Source organism: Adiantum capillus-veneris, chromosome 1 (genome assembly GCF_014529385.1).
Source record: "Adiantum capillus-veneris isolate H3 chromosome 1, ASM1452938v2, whole genome shotgun sequence".
Classification (NCBI taxonomy): Eukaryota; Viridiplantae; Streptophyta; class Polypodiopsida; order Polypodiales; family Pteridaceae; genus Adiantum; species Adiantum capillus-veneris.
Genome location: NC_140931.1, coordinates 154859066 through 154886938, shown reverse-complemented (window position 1 = coordinate 154886938; position 27873 = coordinate 154859066). Strand labels below are relative to the sequence as shown.

The window sequence follows — 27873 nt, the reverse complement described above, 5'->3', positions numbered from 1 at the left end:
ACAGTGAAATCCGCTCCGAGTAGGTAATGCCGCTACTGAGTAAGAGCATGGATAACCGCCAAAAGCTCTTTCTCATAAATCTGTATTGTCATCTCCGGCCTAGAGAACAAACAGCTCTCGTAATCTATGACATGGCCTTCCTCCATCAAGACCGCACCCAGACTACGACCACAAGCATCACAATATACTTCAAATGACTTCTGCAAGTCCGACAAAGTCAAAATAGGTCCCGTAGTCAATTTCTCTTTCAATGTCCGAAAGGCAGTCACCTCTGTGGGTCCCCACGAGAAAGGTACTCCTTTCTGAGTCAAGGTATGCAAAGGGGAAGCAACCTCTGCAAACTTTCGTATGAACCGCTTGTAGTACGAACAGAGTCCCAAGAAGCTTCTAACTTCATGGACATTCCTCAAGTCGGGCAAATCACGAATAGTCTCTATCTTGGTCGAATCCATTTGCACTCCTGCTGCTGACACAATGTGTCCCAAAAAGTGTATCTCTGGTAGGAAAAATTCACTTTTCTTTGCATCAATCACTAACGTGTGATCTCGTAATGCTTGAAAGACTTGAAGCAGATGATCTCTATGTTCTGCCTCATTCTTGGAGAAAACAATGATGTCGTCAAAGAAAGTGTCAACAAATAGCCTGTACTCTCGAAAAATCTTGTCCATCATCTGGTTAAATGTCGCAGGAGCATTGGTTAAGCCAAAAGGCATCACCAAAAACTCAAATAACCCAAAAGTCGTCCGAAAAGCTGTCTTGTAGACATCTCCTCGCGCTATCCTGATCTGATGATATCCACTCTTCAAGTCAATCCTGCTAAAGCACGAGGATCCCTGTAACCTGTCGAGTATATCATCGATCCTAGGAATCGGAAATCTATTCTTGATGGTGATTTCGTTGAGAGTGCTATAATCGATGCACATTCTCCATGATCCGTCTTTCTTCAAAACCAACAATACTGGAGAGCAATACGGTGAAGTACTAGGCTGGACAAGACCCTTTTCCAAGAGGTCTTTCACTTGGTTCATAATCTCTTCATTCTGTGCTCGGCTCACACGGTAGGGTGGCCGGTTCGGTGACGTGCTTCCAGCTATCAGATCAATGGTATGATCTTCAGGCCCTCTGAAAAGCAATCGGCATGAGTGTGGAGAAAAATCTTGGCGTTCTTTAGATCAGGTCAAAACATATTCAACCTTTATCCATCGTTCAGTTCTCTCCAAAAAGAATGAGTAAGAAACTGAAGTTCATCAAGTACAATCTCTAAGACCTTCATTTATCAAAGTCGCTTTCTCGGCCCGGTAGTCAACCACGGCGTAGTTCTTGTGGTACCAATGGATCCTGAGTAGAACGTCACTCGCGTGCCCTGAACACCCCTGTCATTGCAAACAAAGTTTGCCAATGCTCGGTGTAATGGCAACATCCCATCCGGGTGCCAGTCGAACTACCTCCGCCTGTGGTGTCAGTCTGTTGGGCGTAATTCCAAATCGAGCCGTCAATTCCAAGTGAAAAGAAGTTGGCCTTGGCTCCTTCAAAAGAGCTTCCTGATCCTTCACTTTGCCTCAAAAGCGGCAAAGTTTGTACTTTCATTCATTAGATTCGGTGCAGGTCCCACGCCATGTGGTACCAGTTCTGCTTTTCTATCTGCCTTTTCTGCCACATTCTTCAGCTGCTCTCGAACTCTCAGGCCTGTCGTCGTCTTCATCATTCTGTTCTTTCTGTACCTTTTTAGGGCACTTCGCGGAGATATGTCCATGTTCCCCGCATCCAAAGCACTTCCCCTCTCTGATGAAGCGAGCTCTCTCCTCAGGAGTAAGCTTGGGTCGTGCATCCTTTTTCTCTGGGTTGCTCTTTTTCTTTCTACTTTCATTCCCAGAAGTCTGTTCGGCTCGTTGTGTCATTGCCTTATCTATGGGGTAGGTCAAGCTGCCAGAGTGAATGGCAAAGCCCCGCTTCGCATGACTCATCAATTCCTAAATAGAAGCTGACTTCTATTCCAAGCAGTGATCTCGGATCTCTGTAGGTAGACCCAAGGTAAACCGCTCAATCTGTTCTCTAAACGAGATCTTCTTGAATGAAGAGGCGGGTAGAAACGAGCTCCAGAATCTTTCACAATAAGCATTGATTGTGTCTTTCTTGGTCATCCGAAGATGGTTCCAAGCAGCTCGTATATCTCATTCATATTCTTGCGTTAATCAAGAAGAAATAAAAATCTTCTTAAATTTCAGCCATTTAACTGGCTCAGTCTTGTTTAAAAGAAGCGTGGACCACCAAGTACGAGCATTCCTCTTAAAGTAAGAGGCAGCTCTCTAAATCTTGGAGTGCTCTGAATAGCGTCCTCCCGCGAAAGCGATGTCAAACTGCTGTATAAAAGACAAAGCCTTCGAAGCATCTGAGTATCCTGAAAAAGTATCAAACTTGATCAAGTGGCCACCTTCCTTAAACTCTCGGACTTTCTTGCTTTTATCTTCGAGAAAGTCATACTGGTTGGCTTTGTAAAAATTCTTCTTGTTCGCATAAAAATTTCCGTTGTCAGAGTCTGAACTGTCCGTAGACGAGTCCTCTGTAGAAGTGTCACTCACTGAGCGAGACCTAAACTTCCTTGCCTTTTTCTTGCCCTTTCCGAAGCGTTGTTTCTTGCTTCTCTTTTTGCTTTTCCTGTCTTCTTCGCTCGAGTCTGAAGAGCTAGAAGAACTGTCAGAAGAAGAAGAAGAAGAACTGGGTAGGCCTTCAAACTTGACGCGCTTCTTCAGTTTCTTTGCTTTATCGAATGTCGATCGACGACCCAAATATCCTGGGAAGTCAGTACCTTTCTTCTGCTTTTTGCCGTGCTTTTTGCCTTTCTTTTGCATGTCAAAAAGCTGAGCAATTCGTGCATCAACCACGTTCTCCAGTTCCTTCTCCGTATATTTCTTAGAGGCAGAAGGTTTCTTGAGAGCGGGTTTCGGGAGTGGTGTTGTGGTTCTTTGCCACTCCATCTGTACCTCTTCCAAAGAGGTCTGGTTCATATATTTTGCCATCTTCGGGTCCTTGGCAAAATTGAGCATCATCTTTGTTGCATCATCAATCAATTTCCGACGCTCCATCTCTTGCTGCTCCGCTGGAGTAGGCCTAGGCGGGCCATACTCCGTTGTCGTGCTGTGACACGTACATAGTGGGAACGCATGCTACAAAATCTATCTTGTATTTTTTTAGATACATAATTATATTTCCTATAATGTACATATACATATGTAAGTATAAAAATAAGCTTTCTATCTCATCTTATTATTTATCTCAAGGGTAATGTATTCTTACTTTACCATCAAAAAAATACTATGGGAAAAGTGTCAATAGCTCCGCCTCTTTAACTTGGGGCAAAAAAAGCATTGATTCTTTATTTCTACTATTTCATTATCATCTCACACCCTAGCTAGATCCTATATCTAGGGTAAACTCCAATATATATATATTCTATGTATTTTTTATACTTTTCTTATATTTTTTTTTAAATAGCTACTAGGAGAGAATCAAATCCTAGTGGGACACTAGGTGGCATGATTTCAAAGATACACTTATTTTAATGCATTATTGCAAGCATGATTACAAAACTTTGTCAAGGAGCAATGTCATGATTTCATATGGCATGAGGTGTCCTTTGGAGTCAAATGAAAGTCTAGGCTAAGGGGACCACATGAAGACTTTTGCTGCCAGAAATGGACCCTATTTTGATGAATTTTTTACACAAGATTCCAATCCGAATTGGAGAATGATTTTAAAATGAAAATCGTAGCTAATAAGCTGAAGTTTCTGCCCATATTTTTACTTTTTTATTTGGAGCTACGGTTGAGGAGATATGATCAAAATACTGGACCCCAGTTTGCCCACATCATGCAGGGACAGCTCATTTCCAACTTTTCCAATTCCTGTTCACACTGGCTCCTCTCTTCTTGTGTAAACCCTTGTGAATTCCCTTCACCTATAAAAGGGGACCTCTTCTTCCTTGGAAGGAACTCAAGCATTCAAGCCATTGATGAGAGAAATTCTTGAGGGAGTGAGTAGTAATGCCTAATTGTACTTAGCCCCATTAACATAAGCCCAAGCCTACACTTTCTCCTAGAGGAAAACTAGCCATTCTTGTACGCCATCCTTGGAGGATCAACTCTAATCAAAGAAGGTGTTGTACTTGGCGTATCAATCAACGTTGAATTCTCCCCTCTTCTTCTCTCTCCCATCAATAATGGTGCCGAAGGGTTTCAAGTAAGATGTGTTCTACATTGATGTTTTCTTGATTTCTTGTTGTTTTCATTTTCATCTCTAATCCAACATATATATATGTATCTAATCTCATCTCCTTAACCAAACCTATCTCTCTCATTCTTAGTAATTCATCCTCTCTAGGTTCTCTTTGCTACAGGTACATCTCTCCCCGCAGTATCCTTATTGCCTACGGGCAAGAATAGGGCTTGGGAGGGAAACTTCTCATCTCTTCACTTCTCTCGTATCTACATTTCTCACATACTATCCTAGATGAATAACCCACATGATGATCATTTCTATCGCTTTCACTCTGTAGGATCTATTAGAATTAACGTATGGATTAGCCGTAAAATACACTTTCAACAACGTATAGTGTTTCTCTTCGGCCCTGAAAGGCTCAATGAAATACTTCTATCACCGGATCCCATCATACTATCTCTCATAGACTATAATTTTTCTTTTGATGTAAGCGTAGTTATCTTGCTATGAACAAAGAGGATTTGTACACACAATTAATCCCAATCACTAGGCAAAATATATATATTATGGTAAGCACAAAACTACAATTCCAAAGAACAATTCGTAGCCTATTTGGTCATCCAAGATTGAATGCCATTAACTCATCCATTAACCCTTTCATATTACCCATGATACGATATGACCATAGCCTTGATGTTTTCATCTTCGTATTGTTTTGACATTCTCTTTTGCGTTCTTTCTTTGTGTGTGTGTGAGTGCAAGAGAGAAAGAGTGAGTTTTCTTTGATTGCACTTCTTTCCAAACCCTAGTCTTCATGGCATCCATGGTTTAACTCCTTCATATAGTTTTTGTTGAGTTCTCTCACAAACTCTCACAGCCATAAGCCCGGTGCTTTTCTGGCAAGACCGCAAATTTCTCGACATATTTTTGGTGAACCCGACGCGAAACTGCTAGGGTGAGAGTTTGTGGGTAACCATGGGTGATCATGTTGAGCAACAGGGTATGCATTTTGACCCAGCAACAATGCAAATGTTTCGAGCATTTGCAATGTTCATGCAACAACAACATGCTACTGAAAGAAGGGAGATTTCAGCAACAAAGGCCATACAAGCGGTCGTCAACAGAATGGATCAGTTCAATGGCAAAGATGTAACCAAGTACTTATGCGAGTATGTGAAGGAGATGGAGCTGCATCGCGTGTCAGAAGGTGAGATGATTCAAAGCTTTGAGCTAGTTGTTGCTCCAGAAATTAGGGAGCATGTTAGAGCAATTAAAAATGGGCATGGGAGAAATTGGGAAGAACTCAAAGTAGCTTTAAAGGAGGAATATTTCATGGAGGACTCGGAGAGAGTGACCAAAAGGACATTCTTAGAATGGGTAGTCAAGCCAAAGCAAGGACTATCAATAACAGAGCTACTTAGGGAATTTGAGCGGCGCTATGCACAACTCACTAGGACAGAAAGGGCCACACTAGATGCAGAGAAGACAGATCTTTTCTTACAAGCTGCAGGTAAAGAGTTTCAAGAAAATTTGGAGCTTCTTCTTGAAGATAAAGATGCTGAGCAAGGACTAAAGACCGACTGGAATGAGGTTGAAGGTGTTGTCTCACTGCTTGCCAAACGACAAAGAAGAAGGGACAAGATGGTAGTAAACACTACAAGTCCTTCCACCTCAACTTCTGACAAAATGGTAAAGCCTACTTTTATCGCTCCTAAGTTTGATGAGTCCATGCTAGATGAGCTTGTGAAGGGAATGCGTGACTTGAAGGTGAAGTTTGCAAAGCTTGAAGAAAAAGGCCAACCATCAGGGCCACTTCCTAAGCAAAGACAACAACCCAAAGAAGGGTTTGTTAATAGATGTATTTGGTGTGATAGTACAAACCATGTAAGAAGGGATTGTGATGATTTTAGTGATGCTTTGTCAAAAGATGTTGTCTTTTTTAAGGATGGTAAAATCCACTTAAGAGAGACAGGTCTACCCTTGAGAACTAACTTTGAGAAGGGGGGAATGCAAACCTTAGTTGAAGATATGGCAACCAAGCATGCCACCTCTTCAGTTGAGGCAGCTACTTATGGAGTAAAAATTGAACATTTTTGTGATGAAGAGGTGAGTGACCATCATGGTCAAATTTGGCCAAATGTCATGCAATTAGCTAAAAAGGGAAAGCTTACAAAAGAGATTCTACATGAAGCAGGTGATTACATACGTCTAGAAACGGGAAGGAATGATCCAGTGGACTCATTGTCAGTGCATGCCTACATTACAAAATGCCAACAAAATGAGGCAATTGTAGAAGAGAAGCGCAGACGTGAGAATGCTGATGAAGGACCATCAAAAAGAGCTTCTAGAAGTGGGGGAAGAAGCGACCCAATGCCTTCTCAAACACCCTCAACACAAGGAGCATCTCCACCTGAAGTACTCATGGAGGAGTCTACAACAGGAAAGAAGAAAGAGCCAACGAAAGGTAAGACAAAAGACCCAACTTATAAACTACAATCTGATATTGAGGTTGCTACAGATTTAAAGAAAGTCTTGGAGGAAAGGATCTTGAATAGCAAGATCTTGAGTTTACTTTGGGAGAAGTTCTTGGCATTGCAAAGCGTGAATTCCATGAGGAGATCATTGACATCATCAAGAGAAAGAGGCAAACCCTTGCTGAAGTTTCTCGTCCACAGGTTGAAGGGGAAACCTCAAAGACACAAGGGATGCAACTGCCAAATAAGGAGAATGATGGAGCTGTGGTAGGATGCTACCAATCTAGTGGGAGAGTGAAGCAAGTGCATTTCTCAAATGATGATGAAGAAGTTGAAGATATTCCTAAGAGTTACTATTCACGAAGTCATTGGGCAAGGGCTACTACAGAAACTTTGGTCAAGGTAGGTGATCTTGAAGAGCCATTTGTTGCCTTGATTGACCATGGTTCAGAAATAAACATAATGTCAAAGAGTCTCTACAACAAGTGCAAATGGCCAATGGACACAGATCATGGTTGGATGGTAAAAGTGGCAAACAATTCATCCGGTGAATTGTATGCAGCATGTCCAGGTGTGAAGGTGACAATAGGTGATGTAAAGATTGACCAAAACTTCTTTGTACAGGATACATCTTCATATCATCTCATCCTTGGACAGCCCTACATTGTGGGAGTTCGAATGGAAACAAAGGTAATGGACGATGGTTCAGCATATGCTAGGATACGTAGCAAAGATGGTAAACGTGCTGTCCAATTCCTCACAGTTTGTGTAAACCATGAAAGAAATCGTGACAACCTCAGAAAACATCCTCTACCAAAGGTGAGCAAAGAGCTTCATGATCATAGAGAAATGATGGGTTTTGGCCAAGTACCATTGTAAAGCGGGATTGCAGTGGTACAGAAAGAAAAAGGGTCTCGCCTGATCCAAAAATAGGTGAAGCATTTTCAACGAGCTCCTTGGTAACAAAGAATGGATCAGTATGTTTTACAAAACTTGAAGATTTGAAGAGATGCGAGAAGCAATATGTGCATAATGTACAAATAGGCATGAAAAAGAGTGGGTTGCTAGAGCCTACTGAAAATGTTTTGGGTTTGTGTGAACAAGTTTCTTTTGTAGATACTATGGGTGAGCTTGATGCTATAATGAGGTCTAGTTTGCATCTTGAAAATGAAGTTGTGGAAGTTTGCTCTATGGAAATGTATCAAGTAATAGAAGCCTTTAAAGAAAGCCAAACAGTTGGCCCAGAAGTCCATGTTGAAACTAAATACAAGAGTGTAGCAAAGAAGGTGGAACCAGTAGCTTCACCCTTACCACCCAACAACAGGGAAAAGATTGAACAGGCTTCTTTACAACCAAGTTTGCGGAATCCTAAAAAGATCGGGCATACCTTCACAAAGGAGTCTTTTCAAGAGTTGCAGATTGGTTGCAAGGAGTTTCTAACACAGGAGGAGACAAAGTGCTTCAAAGAAATGCTTTCAAAGCATGGTAAGGCTTTTGCATTCGAGCCACATGAGATAGGATGTGTTGATCCTTATATTGTAGCTCCTATGGTAATTTTCACAATACCTCATGTACCTTGGAATCTGCGGCCTATTCCGGTTCCAAAGGCTCATTTGCCAAAGTTAGTAGAGCTACTGAATGAGAAAATCAACATGGGAATCTTGGAGCCTTCTTGTGCTCCATACTCAAACAGGTGGTTCACAGTTCCAAAGAAGAATGGTTCTCTACGCTTCATCCAAGATATGCAACCAGTGAACAAGGTGACAATTAGAAATGTAGGAACAGGTCCAATTGTGGATGAATTTGCAGAGGCGTTTGCAGGGAGGGCAATCTACTCAATGGGGGATCTCTACTCAGGGTATGATCAATTTCAGCTTGCAATCGAAAGCAGAGACTTGACAACCATGAGGACACCTTTGGGTTTGGTAAGGATGTGTACCTTGCCACAGGGAGCAACCAACTCGGTTGCACATATGATGAATGGGATGAATAAGGTCTTACGTGACTTTATTCCTCAAATCACAATGCCTTTCATTGATGATTTGCCTATCAAAGGATGTGAAGAAAATGACAAAGATGAAGCTTTGGATCTCAAGGGATGTCGCAGGTTTGTGGTAAATCACATAAATGATTGTGATAAAATTTTGTATAGGTTGGAAGAAGTGAATCTTACATTGTCAGGGAAAAAGTCTATGTTTGGTGTCAAAGAAGTGCTCATTGTGGGACACATGTGCGGGCCATATGGTAGGAAACCTTGTCCATCAAAGGTAGATGTCATCCAAAGAATGAAAGAAACATGCACTAACATCACTGAGGTTAGAAGGTTTCTGGGAGCATGTGTCTTCTATGTTATTTGGATTCCACATTATGCACATGTAGCTGATCCTCTTTATCAGCTGCTTAGAAAGAATCAAAAGTTTAAATGGACAGAAGCACATGTAAAATCCATGAAAAAGCTAAAGGAGTTACTCCAGTCAGCAACGACTTTAAGAAAGGTAGACTATGAGTGTCAAAGGCCAGTGATTGTGACAGTAGATACCAGTCCTACAGGGATTGGATGGGCAATAGGGCAAGATGACAAAGAAGGACACAGGTATGTGGTAAGATTTGGAGCAAAGGTACTAAGTGCTCGCCAAAGAAACTATCCACAGATAAAGAGAGAGTTATGGGGTATGGTTACAGCCTTGAAAAGTGGGAAAGAGTACCTAATTGGTGCATGTGTGGTTGTAGAAACAGATTGTCTACCACTTCTTGGGATGATTACAAGCTGCTCAACACCAGACATTGCTATGTTGCGGTGGATTGCCTACATTAAGTCCTTAAATCCCGAGTTTAAGCACATTGCAGGTAAAGACAATACAGTGGCAGATATGCTATCAAGGGCAAGGTATGAAGATGAGTCACAAATGATTGATGAGGGAGATGATGTAGGCACAAAATTCTATTCTATCTCTCATGTCAAAGGTAACAATGTCTGCATGACTAATTCACTTGAATTGTTCTTGAAAGATCTTTATGAAGGTGATTCGCTTTCTATTGGAAGGTACTTGAGTACTCTAACAAAACAGGATGATTGGTCTGAACAAGAATTCAAGAGAATACGCAGGAAAGCATATGGGTACTTTTTAAGGGATGGTTACTTGTGGAAGCATCCTAAACAAAAGGGTGCTACACCACAACGGGTTATATGTAAAAAAGAGGCTCAAGTAAAGCTCATGCAAGAGTTTCATGAGAGTCTATGGGCTGGACACAGGGGTGTGTGGGCAACCTTCTCCAAGTTGAAAGAAAAATACTGGTGGAAGGGTATGTATAAAGATGTATCTCAGTTTGTAGAGTCATGTGTAACTTGTCAAATGTATTCAAATGTTCGACATCGTGATGGATTGCACCCTACATATCCACTAGCCATGCACTATAAATGGGTTGTGGATCTAGTCACGATGCCTTTAGGACTCTGGCAGATGAGATACTTGGTTCTTGCACGAGAGGACCTAACTAACCAGGTTGAAGGAAGAGCGTTAAGAGCTAAGACCACAGAAGCTGTGTGCAAATTCCTTCTTGATGAGGTGATTTGCCGTTATGGTTGTGTGGGAAAAATCACTGCAGATCGAGGTGAACTGGATGCCGAAGAAGCAAGGGAGTTCTTTTCTAGATTAGGGATCAAGCTTTCTCTTACTACAGCTTACAACCTTGAAGGCAATGGAAAGAGTGAAAGAGGGCATCCTCCTATCATCAAAGCTTTGGCCAAGGCTTGCGAAGGAAGAATTGGTGAGTGGCCAAAACTGTTACCATATGCTTTATGGGCTGATCGTACAACACATAGCTTAGTAACTGGCTACATGCCTGCGGAGCTAATGTATGGTCAAAAGCCAGTGATGCCGATTGAAGATACAATTCCTACATGGAATGTACTACCTTGGCAAGAGGGGCTTAGTAGGGAAGATCTCCTTGCACTGCGTATAAGGCAGCTAGAGAGAAGACCTGGAGACATTGAAGCTGCAAAAGAACGACTCAAAAATGCAAGGTTGAAAAACAAGGACTATTTTGATAAGCGACATCGACTCAGGAGCAAAGCAATTGACAAAGGTGACTGGGTTTTAGTGTATGATAGTAGCCTTGATAACCAGCATACAGTCATGCGTAAGTTCTCAAAAAGATGGTTTGGACCGTATGTTGTAAAGCATGTGCATGAAAATGCTACTTACAGCTTGTCTGAACTAGATGGTACAGAAGTAAAGATCCCCATTGCAGGAAAAAGGATTAAAATGTTTAAGAGAAGAGGAGACAATGATCTAGAAGATATGGATGAGGAAGAAGAGAAAAACACAGGTGAAGATCAAAGTGAACATGAAGCCCTGGAATCATCCAGTGAAGAAGAAGACAAGGAAGATGTACAAGAGGTCTAATCTTACAAAGAGACAATGTGGCACATACCGGAGGATGTGCAGGTTTAGAGGGGGTGGATGTCGTGCTGTGACACGTACATAGTGGGAACGCATGCTACAAAATCTATCTTGTATTTTTTTAGATACATAATTATATTTCCTATAATGTACATATGCATATGTAAGTATAAAAATAAGCTTTCTATCTCATCTTATTATTTATCTCAAGGGTAATGTATTCTTACTTTACCATCAAAAAAATACTATGGGAAAAGTGTCAATAGCTCCGCCTCTTTAACTTGGGGCAAAAAAAGCATTGATTCTTTATTTCTACTATTTCATTATCATCTCACACCCTAGCTAGATCCTATATCTAGGGTAAACTCCAATATATATATATTCTATGTATTTTTTATACTTTTCTTATATTTCTTTTTAAATAGCTACTAGGAGAGAATCAAATCCTAGTGGGACACTAGGTGGCATGATTTCAAAGATACACTTATTTTAATGCATTATTGCAAGCATGATTACAAAACTTTGTCAAGGAGCAATGTCATGATTTCATATGGCATGAGGTGTCCTTTGGAGTCAAATGAAAGTCTAGGCTAAGGGGACCACATGAAGACTTTTGCTGCCAGAAATGGACCCTATTTTGATGAATTTTTTACACAAGATTCCAATCCGAATTGGAGAATGATTTTAAAATGAAAATCGTAGCTAATGAGCTGAAGTTTCTGCCCATATTTTTACTTTTTTATTTGGAGCTACGGTTGAGGAGATATGATCAAAATACTGGACCCCAGTTTGCCCACATCATGCAGGGACAGCTCATTTCCAACTTTTCCAATTCCTGTTCACACTGGCTCCTCTCTTCTTGTGTAAACCCTTGTGGATTCCCTTCACCTATAAAAGGGGACCTCTTCTTCCTTGGAAGGAACTCAAGCATTCAAGCCATTGATGAGAGAAATTCTTGAGGGAGTGAGTAGTAATGCCTAATTGTACTTAGCCCCATTAACATAAGCCCAAGCCTACACTTTCTCCTAGAGGAAAACTAGCCATTCTTGTACGCCATCCTTGGAGGATCAACTCTAATCAAAGAAGGTGTTGTACTTGGCGTATCAATCAACGTTGAATTCTCCCCTCTTCTTCTCTCTCCCATCAATAATGGTGCCGAAGGGTTTCAAGTAAGATGTGTTCTACATTGATGTTTTCTTGATTTCTTGTTGTTTTCATTTTCATCTCTAATCCAACATATATATATGTATCTAATCTCATCTCCTTAACCAAACCTATCTCTCTCATTCTTAGTAATTCATCCTCTCTAGGTTCTCTTTGCTACAGGTACATCTCTCCCCGCAGTATCCTTATTGCCTACGGGCAAGAATAGGGCTTGGGAGGGAAACTTCTCATCTCTTCACTTCTCTCGTATCTACATTTCTCACATACTATCCTAGATGAATAACCCACATGATGATCATTTCTATCGCTTTCACTCTGTAGGATCTATTAGAATTAACGTATGGATTAGCCGTAAAATACACTTTCAACAACGTATAGTGTTTCTCTTCGGCCCTGAAAGGCTCAATGAAATACTTCTATCACCGGATCCCATCATACTACCTCTCATAGACTATAATTTTTCTTTTGATGTAAGCGTAGTTATCTTGCTATGAACAAAGAGGATTTGTACACACAATTAATCCCAATCACTAAGCAAAATATATATATTATGGTAAGCACAAAACTACAATTCCAAAGAACAATTCGTAGCCTATTTGGTCATCCAAGATTGAATGCCATTAACTCATCCATTAACCCTTTCATATTACCCATGATACGATATGACCATAGCCTTGATGTTTTCATCTTCGTATTGTTTTGACATTCTCTTTTGCGTTCTTTCTTTGTGTGTGTGTGAGTGCAAGAGAGAAAGAGTGAGTTTTCTTTGATTGCACTTCTTTCCAAACCCTAGTCTTCATGGCATCCATGGTTTAACTCCTTCATATAGTTTTTGTTGAGTTCTCTCACAAACTCTCACAGCCATAAGCCCGGTGCTTTCCTGGCAAGACCGCAAATTTCTCGACACCGTGCCGAAATCTTCGTTGTGATCCCTGCCCGCATCTCCAGATGCAGAGGGAGTCGACTGATCATTGCCTAAAGCCATAGGTGCCGCGGAAAAAAAAAATCGCGGATCGGATTTTCCATAGAAGAGAAATCAACCGTGCTCTGATACCACTGTAACAGACTTGGACACTCCAAGTCAAGAATCAACCGCGACAACACCAAATAACCACTTCAAAACAATTCACAGATCACAATAGATTTGCACTGGCCCGACGGAGTTCTGTGCCTAGAGATATTGGCCCCAAAGACTGGCGCCCCTTTCGGTATTTCTTTTTATATTAATCAGATCAAAGTACAAGAGAGTGGCTAGGGTTTCACTCTCAGACTCTGCGTCCAGATGCTCTGAGAAGTGAAGCCCTCACCACTTATTATAAGATACAAGGGATGCCCAAAAGCAGAGCCCCAAAAGCTTTTAAAATAAAAAGCATCAGTTCTCTCTCTCTCTTAGAGTCTTTTTTATTAAAAAAAGAAAAATTTGCGTCGCTCATCATTTTTTATTTTTTATTTTTCAGCCTCTGCGATTTTCGAGTCTTTTTTATTAAAAAAAGCAAAATTCGCGTCGCTCATCATTTTTTTATTTTTTTATTTTCAGCCTCTGCGATTTCCGGAAATTAGGGTTTGCAAGAATTTTAGGGTTTCTGCTGTCCGCCACGTCATCACTTTGTGACATACTGCTTTTAGGCCTGAGAGCCTTTGTAAGAAATTGCCAAGGCCTCTCCCCCTCAGATTGGCTTAGGAGCAAAGAGAGGACCCTTGAACATTGTACTTTGCCAAGATTAATGTAAAAAGAAATACCGAAACGGCGCTAGATTTTGGGGCCAATATCTCTGGGCAATGAACTACGCCGGGCCGTATCGTCTCTCTTAGTTCTGATTAAGTTACTTTCAGTTTCTCTCACGTGTTGCATCAGATTCTCGACTTAGGGTATCCAAGTTCGTTACAATCGTCCATTTAAATCTTCTGTGTTTTCACCCGAACCTGAATGGTCAGGTGCAATAGCTTGCTCATTGCAGGATTCGTCAACTAAATCCATGTGTGTCGCAATCGAAGAGATCGGATTCTCATTGATTGTGCTCTGATACCATTGTAACAGACTTGGACACCCCAAGTCGGGAATCTGGCACAATACACGTGAGAGAAAACTGAAAACCACATAATAAATTTAATCACAACAGAGAGAAACGGCACGGCCCGGCGTAGTTCCGTGCCCAAAGGTATTGACCCCAATGTTTGGCACCCCTTTCGGTCTTTATTTTTACATTAATACGGAGCAAAGTACAATGTCCGAGGGTCCTCTCTCTACTCAGTGCTCCCAAGCCAATCTGAAGGAAAGTAATCTGGCAATTCTTTTAAAGGCTCTAGCAGTTACATGAAAAGCTTCAGGTCCCGAAAGCATATGGCCTCATGAACTAGCGCCAAAAGCTGCCTCCATAAATCGCGCCACGGATCGCGGGTGGGTGTCCCTAGAGCCTACCACGTCAGCAACTCCACACGCTTGGAATTTTTGCCTTTGTTTTCATTTCTTTATGTCCCCTGGGCCCCATCGGACGAGACTCCATAAGTTGGAACAACTTATAGCATTTAATCAGTCACATTCCACTTGTGTCCGTCCGGGTGGTCATGCCATGTCATCACTTTGTAACAGCGACAAAACCATGAAATTGGCCCATAGACTCGCTACAAGAGCGGTAGACTTTAGCTTTTCACCCGATCTTTTCTTAAACTTTACGACACAATGCAATGCTCGAATGAGCTTGAGAATCGAATTTAACACTTCAAACAAACAACGGCTTGGTAGCTAGATTGCTTCCAAGCAGACAGTGACACCGCGTTGGCCCCAAAGGTTGGCACCCCTTTCGGTATTTCTTATTCAAATGACTATGGAGAAAAACTTGTAATCCCCTACGTGCTGTCCCACATTTATTGGGCTGAAAATGGCCTATTCTAGCCCCATTTCAACAACATAACTATTGTAGTAGGCTTCACAAACAAAATCCCCATGACATAGGTGACTTTCCCGGCGCATTACAACACTTTCCTAAACCTGGCGAGAAATCACAACCAGCTGAATTCTCTGTTTTCGGCCTCTAAAATGCACCAGAACACTGTACGGCAATTCCATAGCTTTCCCAAAGCTTTTGTGACTATTAGGGATCAAAAAGGGGCAAAACCCTAAACCTGCAAAAAGCAGGCTGTAATTCCCTATTTCGAGCTCCGTTTTGTGTGTCGGTCACATTCCTAGCAAGCCCTTGAGTTTCCACACCTGTAGGGCTACTTGCCCTTTGATTCGGACGAGATTTCTCACGTGAAATCTCTCCAAATCAACCTGTACCTGCGAGAAATCAGCAACTAGCTAATATAATACATGTACAAGAGGCTCTTGCCTCAGCAATCGCGCATAAACCCACACAATTGTATATACGGATGAGTAGCCCTTGAGCTGGACATCACGTTCTTGTATTCAAAAGGGGAGAGATTTGAGAGGTGCACGAGACCGGAATCATCCTGCTACGTAGAAGTCAAGCTTTCCATTAAAGTTGTGATGACCTGCACCCACTACTCATACATAGGAGTTTATAATGAGTCAAAATCAGCCGAGAGAGAGAGAGAGATCGATTTTGGGCGCCCCCCCTCAGCTGCGGTGTCATGCAGAATGGCTCACAAGCCGCCAAGTTTTCCCTTTTGAGTTAAATTCCTAGTACCCACCAACTTATAAAGTGTCGCATGGGGCCTAAATGACTTTGAACAGGGCCTAGCCAACCTTTCACTACTCGGAATTCAATGCCGATTGGCCCAACCAACTCATGGCAACCTGGCCTTCACTACTGTGGGTGAAACTCTCGGTCATCGGCCGTTTCACACTCGCCATACAATGTTTGGCCTTTTGTGACTTCAAAAAGAAGGTTCCAAAAATTAAATGAAACATCAAGAGGAAGGAACCAACAACTAAGGTTAGTGGTTGCCTCGTGACAACTATCATGGGATGCCAAAGTCTATAGTGTCACCAACGTTCACGAGCTTATTTTGGAGAGCAATGTGCAAGAATTTGGCTACAAAACTCAAGTTCTCTTTGTCATTTTATCCACAAACGGATAGTTAGTCACAAATTAACAATTCAATGGTGGTAGACTTATTGAAGTGCCTACATGTTTGATCACAAGTCTCAGTGCGACCCACTACTTCCTCAACAAAGTGATCTACCTAAAAGATCTTGTCCTTGGTACACAATATAGGCGAAACATTCTTGCCACCCTTGAGTATCTCAAAAGGTGCCTTCCTAGTAGGCGTGTGAAAATTGTTGGATGCATCCACCAATGGGTAATACTTCTTAAGGTTAAGAAGGCTTTGCAGAAGTCTCAAGACCGGCATAAGAGAGTAACAAGTCATTCAAAAGATCTGATCATACTCAAAAACATTCAGCCGATTTGGATGCATGGATACAATTTTTTAATTTATTTTTTTGATCCAAAGATTTCAACTAAATGTAGATGCTCCAAATTTCAAGTAACGACCTTGAAGGTAATCTCCACACAATGGATTCCCTTACTATCCAAGAAGTTCTTGCGAAGAGACCAACACTAGGACCTTCCTCTTGGGATGGCAACAAAAGCAAGCACACTTTAAGTACGTTCTCGCCTCAATTCTTGTTGACCTGAAAGATTCTTCTGCTTTTAGTGATATACTTGCCGTTCTCAATCAAATTTGCAACCCTTGCCTCAGCAGAAACAGGAAATCTATGAAAATTAAGAGTTCAGACATGCTTCCTCATTTGATAATTTCTATGGTACAGTCTGCGTACAACACTGTATATCACTTTGATGCCTTGCTCGAGATAAACCTAGACTTGCGTGCGTCTCTCTCTCTCTCTCTCTCTCTCTCTCTCTCTCTCTCTCTCTCTCTCTCTGTGTGTGTCTGAGTTTTCAACCTGCTCACCTATTCAGCCGAGAGTAAATGGAAGCACGAAGATGCTGAATATCCAGAAAGCGTTGAAGCAGTTCCAGAAGAGAAGCGTCATCGTCGGACGTAGTTTCCATCGGCGCGCGTAGTCAAGGTATGAGGAGTTTGATCTCCTGCATAATAGAAATATTAATCTAGTTACACACACACAAAATAGAAATCTTAATCCAAACACACACACACTCGCACAGAAACACACGTCAGACCTCGGGACCAAGTGACACAAAATTAAATGCAAGATGGTGAGGAGATCCACGATTCACAAGTCCACACACGAGATCCTATGTAATCGCAATCGCAAATATCCTATCAAAACTAAATCCGGCCACAAATTAAACCTCCTAAATCCAGGCAGTGCATATTGCCTTAGAATAAAACATCATAAAAAAAGGCTCAGATACAACATGTGCGTGCAGGTGAGCTGGTTAGCCCATGTGACCCAAAACTTGGGCTGAGAGGTGGTGGGTTCTAACCCGATCGACGGGGAGGGCCCAAATTTTTGCATTGCCCGGACTCCTTTTTGCCTTGGTTTTCGCGTTGCTCGAGTTTAGCCCGCCTCGAGATTCCTCCTTCCACTTCCAGGCCGTCGATCCCCAACCCCCCCCCCCCCCTCCCCCAATTTACTTTTGTGTGTCACTTAGTCCCGTGGCACACCTGAAGAGGAAGAATTTTAAAGTCAATCCCAAAAGACCTCCAAGTTAAATAGAAGAAGAACATAAGAGAAATTTTATTGTCAAGAACTATCTCAAGAGACCTCAAAGATCTATCCACAGACACACACACACACACACACACACACACAGAGAGAGAGAGAGAGAGAGAGAGCGAGAGAGAGAGAGAGAGAGAGAGAGAGATGAATTTGAAGTCACAAGGACATCATGGGTCATGGTTCGATTCTTGGATTCATGATCTCTTAAATAATAAAACTAGAGGGGCATGCTAGAGGAGTAACACTATTTTTCTCCTCGTAACACTATTTTTCTCCTCGATTTAAAACTATTGAAAGCCATGCACTTAAGAAGATGTGAGTGTCTGCAAATATAGGAAAATTCCATATTTTCGTTTCTACCACAAATTTGTGAAGCGTTGAAAAGATCTAGCTTGTAGTACACTTTTGCAGGGGTTACAATGACTTGTGTCGAGTTGCTACTAGCACCATAAAACCTTTAGAGGAGCAAAAATTGTAGAGCATTGAACCGCCCATTAGACTAGAGGTGGGACGCAGTTTTAAGACTCAATTATGCACACTAGATTTAAGGCATGATTGTTGGATTAATGGCACACTAGCGAGAAGCTCCTACAATATTAAAGATAAATTAAAAAACTATCAATGCCACTAACCTAAGTGTACCTAGAAACTTCATAATCACTAGCCAAGCCTAATAATTGTTGTCATCAAAATTTGATATGTAAAATGATTTGATACCATTTAGTTGTGGTGCTCAAAATGGGCAAGTAGTAGGTGTGTACCCATTTCTTTTGAATGGGAATCACCAGGAGATTCAAATGGGTTGAGGTGAAAATGAAAGCAAAGTAGATGGAAGTTGGCAAAGAATTATGAAATGTTACACTACCATTAAGGAAAAATAAATTACGCTTGCTGAAATTAATTAATCAAGAGTTTTGGGCTTATGGATGAGTCTCTCAATTAGTCTCTATGACTAAGGGTTAAAACAATTTCTCTAGTGCTAGCTAAGTTAGAAAAATTATCTAAATGCAAGATTCCCTAATTGTGTTCTCACCTCGATTAGCTAACTAACTCTCACCAATGTAGGCAAAGCTTGAATTTTTCACTTGAAGCTCAATAGAAGTCTTTTCATTTCTTTTTTTTTTTCTTTTCTTTTTTCATTTTTCTTTTTTTCTCACATCGATTCAAAGTCATTTGACATGTGTGCTTATTTTGTATGCTCGGGGTTTTTTGCTTCTCAAAGAAAAACGCCCACATTGGGAACCTCTAGGGCTCTAGTACCATAGGCAATACATGTGAGTGAAGTACTAGAATCAAGCTCTGATTTCTCTTCTAGCTTAAGCTTTTACATGTGGCACTTTTGTTTTTTGCTTCCATTTCCTTTGTATTCTCACTAGTGTTCTTTGTTATTTAAGTGAGCAAGCCTCTCTATGCCTAAAACACTCATAAGGTCTCAACATTCAAACAATTTGACTGACTAGGACTAGCAGTTCAGTAAATGAGTTAACCTAAAGTCACGGCCTCCTAACCTCAAAGCTCATCGATAAGACTAAACTCTAAGTCAATTAACTAAAGCAAAGACAAATTTATACGTCTATAATGGCAGATAACAAAACATAACTAAATGCACTCAATCAAACCATGGAAAACCACAAACAGCAAATAATAATATCCACAAATATGAATCATGGAAAGTAGTACAAATGGAGGTATGTGATGCATCTCCTCTATAGCTGTGGAAATAACCATGAGATGCTGGAGCTCGAGATATCCATTGTAATGGAAATGGCCTATGAACTTTGAGAATAACGGAATTAAGAGAATTAGAGCGAGCATTTTTGTGAGATCACTTTGAGAACATAGAGGGTGAACTTAATTGATGGTAGGAACATAAACATAGTACTTAATTAACTTGGCATGAACAATAATTTTTCAAGAGAGAGAGAGTATTAGAGAACATGACAATATTTGAGAACTGGATTTACTTGGAGCGAGTCCCTCCTCCAAAAGGCGTTTGTATTATAGATTCTTCCATCAAGAGAGACTTGGTACAATACAATCTTTGTGTTCCTTGTGACCTTGGTGATGCTATGAAGATGGAAAGCTTCATGCATCACGAGCATAACATAAACTTTGCAAAAAGCATTAACTATCCCAAGCCTCATTCCCAAGGCCTCAAAACACCTTCGAAGGTGGAGAGAGCTAGCGGGGAATGAGGGTAGGGAAGAGGAAGAAGAATCATTCACAGGAGAAAGAAATAGTTCCTCACTTATCATCGTTGTTCTTGCTTAGGATAGCATAATAGCATAATAATGAAGATGAAGAATATGGCAAGCGTAAGCATTGAAGCATGGCTCTTGGTTGGATTTGCATTTCATAGCCAAGATTGAGAGAGGAAGAAGAATTATCCATAGGAGAAAGAAATAGTTCCTCACTTATCATCACTCTTCTTGCTTAGGATAGCATAATAGCATAGTAATGAAGATGAAGAATATGGCAAGCTTAAGCATTGAAGCATGGCTCTTGGTTGGATTTGCATTCCATAGCCAAGATTGTTGGTGTAGGCTCTCGACTTCTCAACAAGCTTGGAGAAGGAGATGGAGCTCTTGCACTTTGCATTTCACACAATGAGAGAGAGAGAGAGAGAGAGAGAGAGAGAGTGGGAGAGTATGCCCCCTCTCATGCTTGGTCCCACCTCTCTCTCTCTCTCTCTCTCTCTCTCTCTCTCTCTCTCTCTCTCTCTCTTTTTATTATTCAATTATATAATTTGGACATGTGTCCTCTTTTTCCTATTTGAGAGAAAGAGCTTAATTATTAATTTTTATGCATTTAAATTCTCATTGGACCCCTTAAAAGCCTATCCAATAGGATTCAAACATATCACGAGGGCCACATGGGGAGGATCTTGACGTGTCTTTTATGCTTCTTAAGATATCATGTTTGAATTGAACACTTCAAGTACCTAGTCATTTAAACATGGAAACCGTTTATGCCTCTTGAGAGTTTATGTTTGAATTAAACACTTCAAGAACCTTAGTCATTTAAGCATGAGACGCACCTCAAGCTTGGGAAAGGTTCCCACAAACACTTTAAGCACTTTAGTTAGCAAGCACAACAAGCACCTCATGCTTGGGTAGGATTCCCGCCTCAAGGTCACAGCCCTAGCTTGCCTAAGGTCAACGGACTTTTTAACACTAACCTTTGGAGGTCTTTAATGAAGCTAACCCTAAGGTCTTTTAAGCTCCATTGGATGCAGGTTGTCCTTTGATAGACTACCTTCTTTTGGACCCCTATTGAGATGTAACCATCTCTCCTCTTGGTCCCTTGCTGAGGTGAATCTAGAAGCACTTATTGCACATTGCTCTTTGATAGACCGTCTCCTTTTGGACCCCTTTGAGATGCAGCCATTTCTCCTTTTGGTCCCCTATTGGGATATGTCTAGAAGCACATATCTATATCCTAACTCTTGTTACCCTTTAATCTTCCCATATTAAATGATCATTTTAATATGAGAAAATCATTTGGTAAAGTTAGATATTATATTTTGACATCCATGCTATGTGAAAGATAAAGTCCATCTATGCTGCAAAATTGTAAACAAAACACTACCACATGGAAAGGTGTATCAACATAGAAATGAGATTTTTATTACCTAAATTTAAATATAAATAAATCCTATACTAAGGTCTCATACATGGATGCCTAGAGGGAAAAAAACCCAATGGGAACAAGTGCCTCTAGTATACGTGCATGTGTCTAGTGCACCATAGTCAATCTACACAAGCCAGGGGTTTGTGCAACTAACAAGGATACTAGAATCTCTCCAAACAAAATCATAAACAAAACATTACCACCTGGAAAGGTATATCAACATAGAAATGAGAGTTTTATTACCTAAATACAAATAAAGAGAAATCATATACTAAGGTCTCATATTGGGATGCCTAGAGGGGAAAAACCCAGTGGTTAAAATTGCCTCTAGTATACGTGCATGTGTCTAGTGCACCATAGTCAATCTGCAGAAGTCAGGGGTCTAGTGCAACTAGGTGGGAACTCTCTCCAAACAATAAAATCTGAAATCTTTTAGCTTTCTACCTAATAGACATCGAGTGGCTAGCACCTAGCTCCATATGGATAGTAGAAGTTGTAGCACAACTAATGGATTTGGGGATGACATCAAGCTGTGACTGTGTGGTCGATGGAGTCTATGGCTCAGGATCCCTCAATGGTGGCTGACTCCTGCTTAGCTCTATCTCAATGGCATGGTCACTGGAAATCTCAAGTGAGCTATGGCTAGTGTCAACCTGTGGTGTGATAGGTGGTCAACTCTTCGATAACCAGATCTTCAATGTCCACGGTGTCTCAATGAATGTATGTCAAGCTCTCCTCACATGTGGTCGTGAATGTCTAGCTTTTTTAACTCTAGGTCTAGACTGTTTCATAGTAGATGGCCACTATCGTCGTCGTGAACGTCTTTTATACTATTGTGGTCCCTCTAATGGACATCTCTGTTATAATGTATCTGCTTTAGGAAGCATAAAAGGTCTATGAGTGCTCGTCATGGAGTCTGCTACTACGTGACCTCTAGGAACCGAAACCTATCTATGTCCCTCATAAAATCCATGTGCCTTTAGTGACCGTCTAGAAGCAAGCCATCCATGTGATGCACCATCATGTGCCCTATGGTTTTCTATCCACATAAGTGTGTCATCACTAGACAAACATCTATCATGAAGCTCTTTGCGGGGAAAATAAACCTGTCTAGTCCTATCGACTCTATGAGTCAAACTATGGCTAGAATCCCTTGTGTGCCTTGCAAAAGTAGCACTACACTGGGCTTGTAGAGTGCAAACTAGGCTCTAATGGCTCTGATATCAGTGGTGTGGCCTCAGTTGTGGTCTCATTAACATGGTCTATAGGAAGCTCATGTGACAATGTCTCACAAGTTGTCTCTACCCGCTCTATGATCAAGGAACGTGGTCGTGTCTATGCAAGAACAGATGGCTCTTTGGAAACATCTATATGATGTGGCTGCTCTATAGGTGAATCACTCAATAATGTGTCACTCTTCTGCATATCAAGATGGTGAGCAACACATATCGGCTCTTTGTTGTCAGTCTCATATTGATCTAAGCTAGGAAGCTCACTCGGAGGTAGGCTAAGCTCTATAGCTACATCTGGGGTTGACATAGTCCTAGGAATCTCTCATGGAGGATCACAATCACTCGTGGGTCTAGGAGGTGATCTATGACTTGACTGGGCTCGAGTTGTCGTAGGTAGTCCAGCTCTATAAGTGTACTCATCTTGTCATCAATCTAGGAATTCGTCTCCTTCATCTTAATCACTCTAGACCTCAACTGGTCAGTTGTGCTCTGAGGTACAATATGTTTGTGTGATGGAGATTTGGGAGGTGACCTGGTAGGGGAAGTCTGTCTAGCAAGTGTATGTGGACTCTGTGTGGTCATCACTATAGGATCCTAGACATGCCGTGGAGAATAAGGCAAACCGAGGGGCAAACCAATCATCAAGGAATATCAGGTACCATATGTGTCCCTATAAATCCTATCGCAAGGATCTCCAATAAGATATACCATAATGCTCATGGATGGCTCAAAACATCATGTGGTCTACTCTCATCGATATTTATGTCCACAATCATCAACATAGGTCAATGTGTGCTCAAGTCTATGTAATTGCACTATTCTACCTATGTATCTTAACAATTATGATGTGCTCTATCCACAACATCGTATGGGCTGATTGGCAGGGACATGTATGTGCCTGTGAGCTCATTAGTAAAGAACTCAGTCGAGCCAAGGTGACGTCTCTAAACTCTGACTACCTGTCGTATCGAAGGGTTAATGTCATATGAGGAGGTGCCTCTAGTGTAAGAATGTCCATCAAGGTCAACAAACCAAGGCATGACTCCACTATAGCCTAAGAAATGTAGCACAAGCTCAGTATGGTATTCTCGACTCGTCATGCAAACTCTATCGACCAATGGTACTTGCATGGTGTCTCTCAATGGTGATCTATGTCTAGTCAGCACATCGATGCATGTGATCTAGTAAACTCAGTGGCTAGTGTGCTCATGGTCTGTGGTGCAATCTCTACAGCCTCTCTCGCGTGTGTACTAGTAGCAGCATGCTAACTCTGGCCATGCACTGGTAACGCTTTGGCTCCTGCGCTCCATATCTACCCTCGCCTTTGCCATGGTCTGTCTCCTAGATTTTCTCGAGGATGTGAATCCTGGAGGTGATCTAAGTCATGTCGGCTGTGTAGATGGTGTGGTCATCGGGTCTACTGTAGGCTCCACTGCACGACATGGAGAAGGAAAATAGAGCCATCCACATAACAACATATATGTAGCCCCATCGTAAATGCTCCTATAGGTACCTCATAAGGAACCCGGTGGAATAGCATTAATTGTATCAAAGGTAGGGTACTCTTCAAATATAGCACTAGTACTCATGTACATCCTACGATCCTCATCAACATAACAGGGTCCACCGTCACACAAGTACAAACATAAAGTTTGTGGTAGCTCAAGGTGTCTGGGCGATCCTCATGAAGGGTTAGCATGAAACTCCCTGGAATCTCCTCTATCGTGTGTCTATATGATGTGCCAAAACCATCAAGAATGTAATATGGCAAGGTCGGGTGTGCTCGGGCTCCAAGTACCTGTAAATTAGGTGTCTGACGGTTTGTACATGTGTGTGTATAGGCAATCCATCTAACTGACCAGAAATCCACAATAACCTATCAAACATGGCCTCGGGATTCATGATCGCAAAATCCTATCAATCTAGGTCAATAAGCAAGTGCACTAGCTACGGTGCAAAAGTATGGCAATCGAAGGCTAACAAAGAGCTATCTAGGGTCACTGCATGTGGACAAGCTCTAAGAATCATATGTAGGCCTATCTCTCGATCAAAAATCAATCAACGGATCAAACCGGGATCAAATCGTGTGCAAACGTATGATCAACGACTAAAATCAAGTACTGTCAAGATCTCATGTGGGGAAGCAAGACAAAGAGTCAAGAATGAGAAATACATTTTTTTTCATTTTTAAAATTTTGAATTTTTGGTTTTTTTTAAGGAGGAGGGAAAACACAAATAAATGCAAGGAAAAAAACTCAAAAGAGTTAAATTAAAAAAAAAGAGAGAAATAAAAAATGCTCAAAAGAGGCAATCAAGAAATCAGACATATTTTTTTATTTATACAAATTTTTTGGATTTTTTGAAATTTTATTGTTTTTTTAGATTTTTTTATTTTATTTGATTTCTTTTTTATTTTATTTTTTCTAATTCTTTCTGGTTTTTTTAATTTTTTGTTTTTTATTTGAGTTTTTAGTTTTTTAAGATTTTTGGTGATTTAAAAAAAAACTTTTTTAATATGGATTACCATCTTCTTTTTTTAGGTTTTTGGGTTTTATTTGATTTTTAAAAAAAAAATTGGCTTCTTTTTTGTTTTGCTTTGCTTTATTTTTTGAAAGCAAGTAAAATGAAATTTTACACAAAATTAAATAAAAATGATATCAAATCAAAGTGAAATGAAAGTCGCATTAAAATCAAATTTTAAAAAATGAAATGAAATGAATAAATAGTTTATATAAGATTACAATTTTAAAAAACTCAACATAGTAGAAAATACAAGGGCGTGCAGGTTGTAGGTGCGTAAAGCGAGGAAGTTGCCAGACGAGTGTGGCGCGTGGAAAGAGATACAGGGGGTTGGCACGAGCTGTGAGACAGGTGGGGGGGGGGGGAGAGAGAGAGAGAGAGAGAGAGAGAGAGAGAGAGAGAGAGAGAGAGAGAGAGAGAGAGAGAGAGAGAGAGAGAGAGAGATTTGTTTATGTTTTTTTGTTTATTTTGAATTCCCCTTTTTCATATATATTTTTGTTCATTTTTCTTGTTTTTATTATTATTATTGTTTTGAAAATGGCCTTTTAGCAGGGAATGTCTTTTGGGATGATTATTTTTTTGGGGTAATAAAAGCAAATACAAGAATCAAAAAAATCCAAAGAGCAATGCAAATTTTTTAAATTTTTTTGAAAAGTATGCAAAAATATAGAAATGATTTCAATTTATTTTTTTAATAGAAAAAAAGAAGGAAAGAGATGGGGCGCTATGGGTGTGTGTGTGTGCGTTTTTTTGTTGTCGTTGAAAAATCACAAATAGTGCAAAAAGTAAAAAACATTTGCTTGGGATTCAAAAAATACGCTAAAAATACCAAAATTAGCCAAAAGATTCATGAAATTCATGAGTTCCCAACACACATGTTGGATTGATAATTCACATCAAATTTCCTTATTTTCATCATTTTTTGATAAAACTTAGCAGTTTTAAGCAATAAATTAGCAAAAGATTACTAAAAAGTAAAAAGGTTAAAAATTATCAACTTTTTTTAATGAAAAATATGCAGCCAAATCAAGTCAAATTGCAACACTTAACAATGTAAATACAACTTTCAATCAATCATATCAAATTGCTAATCAAAAGTGAATTGTTTTGGACCGATTTTATCATGTTTGACTCAATTTTGACCAAAAATTTCATCTAATCATTGGTTTGATTAGATTTTTTTTGCACACAACACTCACAATCAAATCAGTGTTTATATCATTTCATTTGCACATTAATTCATTCATTCAAATCAATTTTCAATTTCGTAAATATGCACAATTAGTACACGATTAACAAGCTTACACACACATAGTTCTAGTGCAATTTTGATGGAATAAGGGTGCAATTTGAATACTTAAGATCATATAACACAATCAATTCAACAACCACAGATATCGGATTGTTTCACATTAATTGATTGGCATCAAAATTACTATACATTTTCACTGAAATGTGTGCACTTTGCCTACACATAGGCACACACTATGCACATAAAATTGCACCAATTTTGGTTGCACTTAATATTGAATTAAAACCTGCACATAAATCAACAAATGAGATGGTTAGTGTACTCATAATTGCATCAAGAATCGTGTTGAATTCCAACTCCAATGACGCCTATACACATGTGTTTACTTAGCATCCGCTTTACCGCTATTCACCCACAAACAACCAATCACCAAAGACTTATGTGTAGCATCAAATCCATGGAAATTAAACCCATTTTATCAATGGGCACACATCCAATGCTTGATTTATCTATGCATAACATTAAAATCACAAAAAATTAGTGAGTAATTAGAGAGATAATTAGTGAAAATCCCTTAGTTGCACATTCAAAATTAGTGAGTAATTAGAGAGGATAATTGGTGTCCCTTAATTACACACTTAAAAGCACTCAAATCCACTTGAAGTTTTTACAAATTTCTTTCAAAAGAGTGATACCTAAGCCTCTAATTAGCCATTCACACACGTTTAGCACACAAATATTTAGAAAGTTAGTCATAAATTAGTGATCGATTAGTGAAAAAGAGGAGGGAAATGTGAAAAATGTACACAAAGTTTTAAATAAATTTCATCACAAATCAACCATGCACCGTCACCAACACCTAATATACGACCTACACTACTCAAATTGGTGATTATTGACTCTTCTACACACTAATGACTCGGTTAGCTTAGGCAATCGATCCCCGACAACGACACCAATGTTGGAGGTTGTAGCATAGCTCAATCCACCCACATAATGTCAACCTGATGGATAGAAACCCACCTAGTGTATGGAGGCATGGAGTTAAACAAATGGGCAAGAAGTGGATCATAATCAAGCAAGAGAAAAAGAAGGGAATGCAATGCTACTAGAGAGTGCTATTCAATGCCTACTCTCTAATATACTCTAATCTCCCCAATCAAGTGGACAATGGTGCACACTCTCATCAATCACTCACACACACAGATCAAAAGCTCAATGAGATCACAAATCAAGTGAAGAAGAAGAGAAATGAGAGAAAAAAGAAATAGCTAGAGACAAATTAACACTTAACCACACACCATTAACACAAATGACAAAGAGATAGAGGAACAAGAGTACTTAGCTTTCCATTGCATGGCATAGAAAGAGT

At 40.3% G+C, this 27873-nt stretch overlaps 1 protein-coding gene across 1 annotated transcript in view; it reads right to left on the bottom strand.

The window, feature by feature from the left end:
• Positions 1–17318, bottom strand: part of LOC147465846 (DNA repair REX1-B protein) — a 60442-nt gene extending 43124 nt beyond the window's left edge. Inside the window, exon 1 of the mRNA XM_086512601.1 lies at positions 17135–17318. Coding sequence (XP_086368727.1) covers positions 17135–17235 — 101 coding nt within the window. The 5' untranslated portion in view covers positions 17236–17318. The remainder of the gene's footprint in view (positions 1–17134) is intronic.
• Positions 17319–27873: the final 10555 nt, after the last annotated feature.